The 10,958-nt window shown below is 47.6% G+C and overlaps 1 protein-coding gene across 5 annotated transcripts in view; it reads right to left on the reverse strand.

Annotated features, from left to right (window-relative positions):
- LOC121271577 (GTP-binding protein 1-like) overlaps window positions 1-4,287 on the reverse strand; it is a 28,242-nt gene extending 23,955 nt beyond the window's left edge. Inside the window, exon 1 of one of the 5 annotated variants that reach the window (XM_041177597.1) lies at window positions 3,996-4,287. In XM_041177597.1, the coding sequence (XP_041033531.1) occupies window positions 3,996-4,241 (246 nt within the window). In that variant the 5' untranslated portion in view covers window positions 4,242-4,287. The remainder of the gene's footprint in view (window positions 1-3,995) is intronic. The other 4 variants (XM_041177593.1, XM_041177595.1, XM_041177594.1 and 1 more) reach the window with 4 other exon arrangements.
- Window positions 4,288-10,958: the final 6,671 nt, after the last annotated feature.

Genomic DNA, 10,958 nt, shown 5'->3' on the forward strand with positions numbered 1-10,958 from the left:
CTCCCTCCCAGAAACATGATAGGGTCCCCCTTGTCCTCACTTATCACCCCACCAGCCTCCGCATTCAAAGGATCATCCTCCGCCATTTCCGCCAACTCCAGCATGATGCCACCACCAAACACATCTTCCCTTCACCCCCCCTATCGGCATTCCGTAGGGATCGCTCCCTCCGGGACACCCTGGTCCACTCCTCCATCATCCCCTACTCCTCAACCCCCTCCTATGGCACCACCCCATGCCCACGCAAAAGATGCAACACCTGCCCCTTCACTTCCTCTCTCCTCACCATCCAAGGACCCAAACACTCCTTTCAAGTGAAGCAGCATTTCACTTGCATTTCCCCCAACTTAGCCTACTGCATTCGTTGCTCCCAATGTGGTCTCCTCTACATTGGAGAGACCAAACGTAAACTGGGCGACCGCTTTGCAGAACACCTGCGGTTTGTCCGCAAGAATGACCCAAACCTCCCTGTCGCTTGCCATTTTAACACTCCACCCTGCTCTCTTGCCCACATGTCTGTCCTTGGCTTGCTGCATTGTTCCAGTGAAGCCCAACGCAAACTGGAGGAACAACACCTCATCTTCTGACTAGGCACTTTACAGCCTTCCGGACTGAATATTGAATTCAACAACTTTAGGTCGTGAGCTCTCTCCCCCATCCCCACCCCCTTTCTGTTTCCCCCTTCCTTTTTTTTTCCAATAAATTATAAAGATTTTCCTTTTCCCACCTATTTCCATTATTTTTTAAAAAAAAAACACCCCCACTAGAGCTATACCTTGAGTGCCCTACCATCCATTCTTAATTAGCACATTCGTTTAGATAATATCACCAACTTTAACTTTAACACCTATGTGTTCTTTTGTACCATTGTTGCTGACATCTTTTGATGATCTGCTTCTATCACAAACTGCTTGTTTGTCCCTACAACCACACCCCCCCCTCCACCTCTCTCTCTCCACCCCCCACACACACACACCTTAAACCAGCTTATATTTCAACTCTTTCTTGGACTCGAACTCAAGTTCTGTCGAAAGGTCATGAAGACTCGAAACGTCAACTCTTTTCTTCTCCGCCGATGCTGCCAGACCAGCTGAGTTTTTCCAGGTAATTGTTTTTGTTTTTGTTTTCAATTTCACTCTTGCCTTTCATGTTAGTTCTGTCTCTACTCTCACTTGTTATTGCAACTGAATTGAGTCTCAGTTATTTGCTTTTGTTGTCACTACTCTCCCTTCCAGAGTATTTCATTGTAATTATTGCATCTATTGGATTAATTCCAGTATCTCGCTGTCAAATACAGCATGTCTCCTGTTTAAAGTTGCGGTGCAGTTGCTATAGTCAGTAAGTAATTATAAAATTCTTTCATCTTTAATGAGGCTATGGTTTATCCATCTCATTCAGCCCAGTAATAAATACATTTCACCTCTGCGCAAAACATTTAAAAAATGTTTTCAAAGAATTATGATTGCATCCCCTTCTTACATTGGACGACAGATATGTGTCCTACACAGAGTTCTTTAATTTACAAGCAGCCAGGAGTGTTGTTGCATTTGATGCTCAATCTGATGGCAGGATTCCTACTTGCGGATCAATATCATGCGTGTGCATTTACACTATAACTTACGGCGGTGCAAAGCGTTTGCCAACCACTGCCAGCAAAAAAAGGTCATTCGTTGATGGAATCTTACTATGCATGAATGGACTTCCGTTTTGACAGTAAAAAACTTGGGGACATCCGGAGCACCCAGGTTTCTAAATAAATACAAACTTATTTATGCCAATGTTAAATTCGCAGAAGGCTTGCTCTTTGGGACACGTCAACGTTATAAAACAAAGTGTGTATGTAATTTGAACACAGATCTTATGGACTCAGCAGTGGTGCTCCCACGCACCTACTGCCATTGTCCTTTTAGGTAGTAGAGGTTGTGGGTTTGGAAGATGGTGTTGAAGGAGCCTTGGTGAGTTGCTGCAGTGCATCTTGCAGATACTACCCAGACTGCTTCATTATGTGAGGAGTTGAAAATGGAACTGAACACTGCATCCATCAGTGAACATCCCCATTTCTGACCTTACAATGGAGGAAAAGATCATTGTGCAAGCAACTGAAGATAGTTGGACCTGGGACACTGCACTGGAGAGCTCCTGCAGTAATGTCCCAGAAATGAACAATTGGCCTGCAATTAACATAACCATCTACTTTTTATTATGAATGACTCCAGCCAGCAAAGAGTATTCCCCCTGGAACCTAATGACTTCAGTTTTACTAGAAATTGCAAGATACTGAAATTACTTTCTAAAATCGATCAAGCATTGCTTCAGGTCAGGGCATCAGTCCAGATTCGGTCTGCAATTACAGCGCAAACCAAAGCTACTTGAGTGCGTCCAGTCAGTAATTGCCAATGCCACTCAGTTAGTACCAAGCGACATCCAGGAGAGAGTGCAGCAAATCAATGAACGTAACCTATAATTCAGAAGGCCATTCAGCCCCTCAAACACATTCTGCCATTCGCTGGATCATGGATAATCTGCATCACAACTGTTTACCCATAATCCCTTAGTACCCTTATCCAACAAAAATCCATCAACCGAAAAGCAGAATAGTGTGTATGCTGGAAATGTGAAAGAAATCAGAGTTAACGTTTCAAATCCTCTCACGCCACAGTTGCTGCCTGACCTGCTTGAGTATTTCCAGCATCTTCTGTTTTTATTTCAAAGAGGTACGAATCTCAGGTTTGAAAGCTGCAATTCCAACTACCAGTGTTTTCTGATTTTACTTCTGAATTACAGGCCAATTTCAGGAGCTGTTTTTTCAAATAACCAATTGAGATATTTTACTGGCTGTAAATTGCTTTGGGACATCCCACAGCGATGAAAGATGCTACAAAAATGCAATTCTTTCTTTTTCTTCTATCAAAGGTTGAGATGTTCCCTCATTATGTAACCCCATACAAGGGGAAAGTTCCTTTATTTGATTACATCAGATCTGCCTCAACTTTCAAAACTCTAATATAAAGCAGGTTTATGTAATCTTTAGGGGCAATTGTGCCCCCACCTGTGTAGCAACCCCCTCCACCCCTGCAACCCCATGCCCACACCCCCAGCCCTTCTGACACTCCCCCTGTCTCCCCCCCACCCCCGGTGAAAGCCCCGTGCCACCAATCCCTCTGACCCCTTGACCGCCCTCCCTGTGCCCATCCCTCTGACCCCACCGCCCCCTTGACCGCCCTGCCCATGCCTGTCCCTCTGACCACCCCATCCCCTTGGACCGCCCCCTGTGCCCCCACCGGCCCCTTGACCGCCAAACCCCCCACTTGACCATCCCCATGTGCCCCCACCGGCCCCTTGACCGCCAACCCCCCCCTTGACCATCCCCCCGTGTCCCCACCGGCCCCTTGACCGCCAAACCCACCCCTTGACCGTCCCCCCGTGTCCCCACCGGCCCCTTGACCACCACCCCCACCCTTGACCGTCCCCCCCACTGGCCCCTTGACCACCACCACCCCCCTTGACCAACCCCCCATGTCCCCACCGGCCCCTTGACCGCCACCACCCCCCTTGACCATCCCCCCACCGGCCTCTTGACCACCAAACCCCCTTGACCATCCCCCCTTGACCGCCACCACCCCCTTGACCGTCCCTCTGTGCCCCCACCGGCCCCTTGACCGTCACCCCACCCCTTGACCGTCCCCCTGTGCCCCCACCGGCCCCTTGACCCTCCCCCTGTGCCCCCACCGGCCCCTTGACCCTCCCCCTGTACCCCCACCGGCCCCTTGACCCTCCCCCCGTGTCCCCACCGGCCCCTTGACCGCCACACCCCCCCCCCCCCCACCCTCTTGACCGTCCCCCTGTACCCCCACCGGCCTCTTGACCGTCCCCCCGTACCCCCACCGGCCCCTTGACCACCTGTGCCCCCATCCCTAGTCTGACCCACTGGTCACTGACCATTCGCCCCCGGCTCTCCCCCCCCCCCACCATCCATTCCTGACCCTCCCGTTTACCTTGGACGCCAGGTCGGGCTCCAGCTCGCCGTTCACATTCTCGCCGACCTCCCCGTCCAGCTCCGGGGCGAAGATGCTCGGCAACTCCCCGGCTCCGGGCCCAGGGCCGGGAGACATGGGGCTTCCCGAGCGCGGCGACTCGCAGCTGGAGGAGGCCGAGCCCCGTCTGGCGGCGCCTTTCACCATCACGGCGGCCGCTGCCGAGCAGGGGTCCGGAGGCCCGGCCGCCGCCACCGGCGCCGACATGATTCGGGGCCTTTCAGCGGGAGGGGGCGGGGCCTGCGGGCCCGGCACCTTTAAGGAGTTTTAAAGGGAAAATAAAAATCCGCCGGAAAATAAAAAAAAATCCAAGCCCACGACGCAGCAGGCAGTTTCAAGACTCCCCGCCGCTCTTCCCCAGAGCCGGCAGTTTCAAGACTCCCCGCCGCTCTTCCCCAGAGCCGGCAGTTTCAAGGCTCCCACCACACGCCCCTCTAGCTGGCGGTTTCAAGGCCTCCCCCGCCTCTGTTTGCAAACACTGGCTCGAGCGCCGCACTACCAAGGCCTTTCTTTTAAATTTCTTAAAATCATTTGACATCACGTCCCCCCACCTCCCCACCACCGCCGTCTCCTCCTCCTCCTCCTTGTTGAATAATCGATTTGAATCGCGCTGTATTCCTGGTTTCCAAGTCAAATATTTCCTCGGGACATTAATTTATAACGGACAGTGGCGGGGAGGCAGTCCAGGAAGGATTGGCCAATAGCCGAACCAGGAATTGGAGATTGACGTGTCACTCAGGGCGCATGAGCCGATCAATGGCTTGAGCGGGGAGGCGGGATCTCCAGTGTTCACGTATCCCCTTTGATTGACGTATCACGCTGACCAATAGGATAGCGGATCGCCACTTCAATCAGAAATCCTATCCAATCAGGGCCATCGCTCCTGTTGTTTCTCTCCTGATGCAACTTTGGTGCAAGAGAATAAACCCAATAGAATAAAACTCTGCAATTGCCTGACCCTTCAAAAAACTGATCATCCACCTTCAGTGCAACTGGGGATCTTTTTTCCTGAGGAAACAACTTGAAATGTATTGCAACCATAACAACTTGCATTTATTTAGATAGTTTTTATTTGGTCTTGGGATCCAGCGTTTATTGCCCATCCCTAATTGCCCTTGTAGGACAGACCAGGTAAGGGCGGCAGATTTCCTTCCCTAAAGGACATTAGTGAACCAGATGTTTTTTTATTTGCAATAAATTCTAGATTTTTATTGAACTCATGCTGGGACTTGAATCTGAGTACCCTGCATATGTACCTTGGGTCTCTGGAATACCAGTCTAATGACACTACCTCTATACCACCACCTCTCCCCAGTCCTTGAGAAAGTGGTGGTGAGCTGCGTTCTTGAACCACTGCAGTCCATTTGGTGTAGGTTTGTCCACAGTGCTGTTAAGGAGGGAGTTCCAGGATCCCAGTGAAGAAACAGCGATTTAGTTCCAAGTCAGGATAATGTGTGTGACTTGGAGGGGAACTTGCAGGTTGTGGTGTTCCCATGTGTTTGTTGGCCTTGGACTTCTAGGTGGTAGAGGTTGTGGGTTTGGAAGGTGCTGTCTAAGGAGCCTTGGAGAGTGGTTGTAGTGAATCTTGTAGATTTTTTTATTCTTTCATGGGGTCTGAGTGTTGCTGACATGACCAGTATTTGTTGCTCACTCCTAAGAGCCTTTGAGAAGGTGGAGGGAATGAATGTTCGAGAATGGGATGCCAATCAAGTTGGCTGCTTTGTCCTGGATAGTGTCAAGCTTCTTGAGTGTTGTTCGAGCTGCACTCATCCAGGCAAGTGGAGAGTATTCCATTACACTCTTGACTTGTGCCTTATAGATGGTGGACAGGCTTTGGAGTGTCAGGAGGTGAGTTACATGCTACAGGATTCCTAGCCTCTGACCTGCTCTTGTAGCCACAGTATTTATATGGTTGGTCCAGTTCAGTTTCTGGTCAATGGTAACCCCCAGAATGTTGATAATGGGAGATTCAGTGATGGTAATGCCATTGAATGTCAAGGGGCAATCGTTAATTTCTCTCTTGTTGGAGATGGTCATCGCCTGGCACTTGTATGACATGAATATTACTTGCCACATGTCAACCCAAGCCTGGATATTGTCAGCATCTGAGGAGTCATGAATGGTGATCAAAGGTAGACTGATGGGGCGGTAATTGGCCGGGTTGGATTTTTCCTTTTTATGTACAGGACATACTTGGGCAATTTCCCACATTGCCAGGTAGGTGCCAGTGTAGTAGCTATACTGGAACAGCTTGGCTAGGGGTGCGGCAAGTTCTGGAGCACAAGTCTTCAGTATTATTGCCAGAATATTGTCAGGGCCCATAGCCTTTGCAGTATCCAGTGCCTTCGTCTGCTGCTTGATATCATGTGGAGTGAATCGGCTTGGCTGAAGACTGGCATCTGTGTTGCTGGGGACTTCCGGAGGAAGCTGAGATTGATTATCCATTCAGCACTTCTGACTGAAGACTGTAGCAAATGCTTCAGTCTTACATTTCACACTGATGTTCTGGGGTCCCCCCATCATTGAGAATGGGGGATATTTGTGGAACCTCCTCCTCTTGTGAGTTGTTTATTTGTCCACCACCATTGCTGCAAAAGTTCCAATCTCTGACCTACTCTTGAAGCCACAGAATTTATATGGCTGGTCCCATTAAGTTTCTGGTCAATAGTGACCTGCAGGATGTTGATAGTGGGGATCCAGCACTGGTAACACATTGAATGTTATGGGGAGATGGTTAGATTCTCTCTTGTTTGAGATGGTCATTGCCTGGCACTGGCATGGCCCAAATGTTACTTGTTACTTATCAGACCAAGCTTGAATATTGTCCAGGTGTTGCTACATATGGATATGGACTGCTTCAGTATCTGAGGAGTTTTGAATGGTACTCAACACTGCAAACATCCCTGCTTATATCATTATGGTGGAGGGATAGTTATTCAGGAAACAGCTAAAGATGCTTGGGCCTGGGACACCATCCTCAGGAACTCCTGCTGCAATGTCCTGGGTCTGAGATGATTGACCTCCAACAACCACACCATCTTCCTTTGTATTAAGTTTGACTCCAACCAATGCAGCGGTTTTTCCCCCTGATTTCCAATGACTTCAATTTTGCTAAGGGCTCCTTGATGCCACACTCGGTCAAATACTGTCCTGAGAGGTCAGCTGTGGCTTAGTTAGTAGAACTCTTGCCTTCAAATTGCAGATTCAAGTCCCTCTCCGGGACGCGAGCACAAAAAGCAAGGCTGACACTGGCTGTGCAATACTGAGGGAATGCTGGTCTGTTGGAAGTGCTGTTTTCAGAAGAGATGTTAAACCTAGACCCAAACTGCTTTATCATGTGGATGTAAAAGATCTCATATGCCTGGCATCCAAAAGAGTTGAATTTCAGAGGTGAGGTGAGAGTGACTGCCCTTGGCATTGAAAAAACAGAAATAATTGCATTAATTTAGTGCCTCCATGACTACTGTACATCTTGACAAACTTTACAGGCAATGAAGTACTTTTGAAGTGTAGCCACAGTTGTAATTAGAAAACATGACAGCCAAATTGCACACAGCTAGATCCCACAAACAGTAATATTTCAATTGTCAAATAATCAACTCTGTTGATGATAGTTGAGGAATAAATATTGGCCCAGGACAGTGAGAACTCCCCTGCTTATCTTCAGAGTAGTGCCATGGGGTCTTTTATGTGCTCCTGAGAGGACAGGCCCATTTAACATCTCATTCCTCTGACAATGCAGAATTCCCTCACTAACATCCTTGGCCATGACTAACGTCCTTGGCCTGCTGCAAATTGGTGCAACAGTACCTCATCTTCCGACTAGGCACTTTACAGCCTTCCGGACTTAACATTGAGTTCAACAAGTTCAGATCATGAACTGTCTCCTCCATCCCCACCGCCTCTCTGATCCCCCTTTTTTCTAATAATTCATATATATTTTTAAAATATATTTTTCTTTTCCCACCTATTTCTATTATTATTTTTAAATTTATTTGTTTATCCATTGTTTTATCTCCATCTTTTAGCCTATTTCGATCCCTTCTCCCTACCCCATCCCCAGTAGGGCCATCTGTCACTTGATCATCCTGCTTCTACCCTTAGTATCACCATTAGCACATCCTTTAGCTAATATCACCACCATCAACACCCCTTTGACCGTTTGTCTATGACATCTTTGACAATCTCTTCTTTGCCTCCACCTATCACTGGCCCTCGATCCAGCTCCACCTGTCCCACCCCCTCTCAAACAGCTTATATTTCACCTCATTTCTATTTTTCTTTAGTTCTGATGAAGAGTCATACGGACTCGAAACCATAAGACAATAAGCCATAGGAGCAGAAATTAGGCCATTTGGCCCACTGAGTCTGCTCCACCATTCAATCATGGCTGATAAGATTCTCAACCCCATTCTCCCGCCTTCTCCCCGTAACCTTTGATCCCCCTACCAATCAAGAACATATCTATCTCGGTCTTAAATACACTCAATGACCTGGCCTCCACAGCCTTCTGTGGCTATGAATTCCATTGATTCACCACTCTCTGGCTAAAGAAGTTTCTCCTCATCTCTGTTCTAAAAGGTCTTCCGTTTACTCTGAGGCTGTGCCCTCGGGTCCTAGTCTCTCCTAGTAATGGAAACATCTTCCCCACGTCCACTCTATCCAGGCCTTTCAGTATTCTATAAGCTTCAATCAGATCCCCCTCATCCTTCTAAACTCCATCAAGTATAGACCCAGAGTCCTCAAATGTTCCTCATATGTTAAGCCTTTCATTCCTGGGATCATTCTCGTGAACCTCCTCTGGACCATCTCCAGGGCCAGAACATCCTTCCTGAGCTACGGGGCCCAAAATTGCTCACAATATTCTAAATGTGTCTGACCAGAGCCTTATAAAGCCTCAGCAGCACATCCCTGCTTTTATATTCTAGTCCTCTCAAAATAAATGCCAACATTGCATTTGCCTTCCTAACTACCGACTCAACCTGCAAGTTAACCTTAAGAGAATCCTGGATTAGGACTCCCAAGTCCCTTTGCACTCCAGATTTCTGAATTCTCTCCCCATTTAGAAAATAGTCTATGCTTCTTCTTCCTACCAAAGTGCATGACCTCAAACTTCCCCACGTTGTATTCCATCTGCCACTTCTTTGCCCATTCTCCTAACCTGTCCAAATCCTTCTGCAGCTTCCCTGCCTCCTCAATACTACGTGTCCTTCCACCTATCTTTGTATCATCTGCAAACTTAGCCAGGATGCCCTCAGTTCCTTCATCTAGATCATTAATGTATAAAGTGAAAAGTTGTGGTCCCAACACTGACCCCTGCGGAACTCCACTAGTCACCAGCCACCATCCTGAGAAGGACCCCCTTATCCCCACTCTCTGCCTCCTGCCAGACAGCCAATCTTCTATCCATGCTAGTACCTTGCCTCTAACACCATGGGCTCTTATCTTACTGAACAGCCTCCTGTGTGGCACCTTGTCAAAGGCCTTCTGGAAGTCCAAGTAGATAACGTCCATTGGCTCTCCTTTGTCTAACCTAATCGTTACTTCCTCAAAAAATTCCAACAGATTTGTCAGGCCCGACCTCCCCTTGATGAAACCATGCTGACTTTGCCCAATTTTACCATGCACTTCCAAGTATTCTGAAATCTCATCCTTAATAATGGGGTCTAAAATCTTACCAACGACCGAGGTCAGGCAAATCGACCTGTAATTTGCTGTCTTTTGCCTCACTCCCTTCTTAAACAGGGGGCGTTACATTAGCAATTTTCCAGTCCTCTGGGACCCTCCCTGACTTGTGATTCCTGATAGATCACCACTAACGCCTCCACTATCTCTTCAGCTATCACCTTCAGAACTCTGGGGTGTAATCCATCTGGTCCAGGTGATTTATCCATCTTCAGTCAGACCTTTCAGTTTTCCTAGCACCTTTTCCTTGGTAATGGCCAACATACTCACCTCAGCCCCCTGACTCTCTTGAACTTTGGGGATGTCACTCATGTCTTCCACTGCGAAGACTGACGCAAAGTACCTATTCAGTTCCTCCGCCATTTCTTTGTTCCCCACTACTTCTCCAGCATCATTTTCCAGCGGCCCAATGTCCACTTTTGCCTTTCTCTTACCCTTTATATATCTAAAAAAACTCTTGCAATCTTCTTTTATATTACTGACTAGTTTACCCTCATATTTAATCTTCTCCCTTCTTATTTCTTTTTTAGTTGTAGGCTTCCCAATCCCCCGGTTTCCCACTGCTCTTTGCTGCATTGTATGCTTTCTCTTTAGCTTTTATGCTGTCCCTGACTTCCCTTGTCAGCCATGGTTGCCTCGTCCTCCCTTTAGTATGCTTCTTCTTCCTAGGGATGAATTTTTGCTGTGTCTCCCAAATGTTAACTCTGTCTTCCTCTCCACAGATGCTGTCAGACCTGCTGAGTTTTTCCAGCTATTTTTGTTTTTGTTTTTGTTTCAGATTTCCAGCACCCGCAGTATTTTGCTTTTTTCCCCTCACTGACTTGCCTGTCTGGGGATTCTGAAGAAAGGTATTTGTCCTATTGGCATTGCAGCAGCCCAGTGTCACTCCATTGGTTGAAGCAAAACCAAAGTCAGTATCAATTGATGGACCTGGAGGGAGACAGAGAGAGAGAGAAAGAAATAAGGTTGCCAACTCTAGTCCTTGGAGGTTTCATCATATGACCCCTTGCTTTCAAGTGACCTGAGCCGATGCTCCTGTCATTGGATCCGAACGAGTCCATCCTCATGTTGCCCTTCCTTCCCATGCCAATTGGAAAGTGAGCAATCTCTTCATGAACCGTTGTATTATTCTTCACTGTTAGTCAAGCAGCCATTTTATCCCATCACCAATATTTTTTATAATTAATAAACAGGCTTTCAAAGAAAAAGGACCATTTTTAAAAAAATTCCCCACAATTT

The sequence above is a fragment of the Carcharodon carcharias genome, chromosome 31 (assembly GCF_017639515.1).
Source record: "Carcharodon carcharias isolate sCarCar2 chromosome 31, sCarCar2.pri, whole genome shotgun sequence".
NCBI classification, from domain to species: domain Eukaryota; kingdom Metazoa; phylum Chordata; class Chondrichthyes; order Lamniformes; family Lamnidae; genus Carcharodon; species Carcharodon carcharias.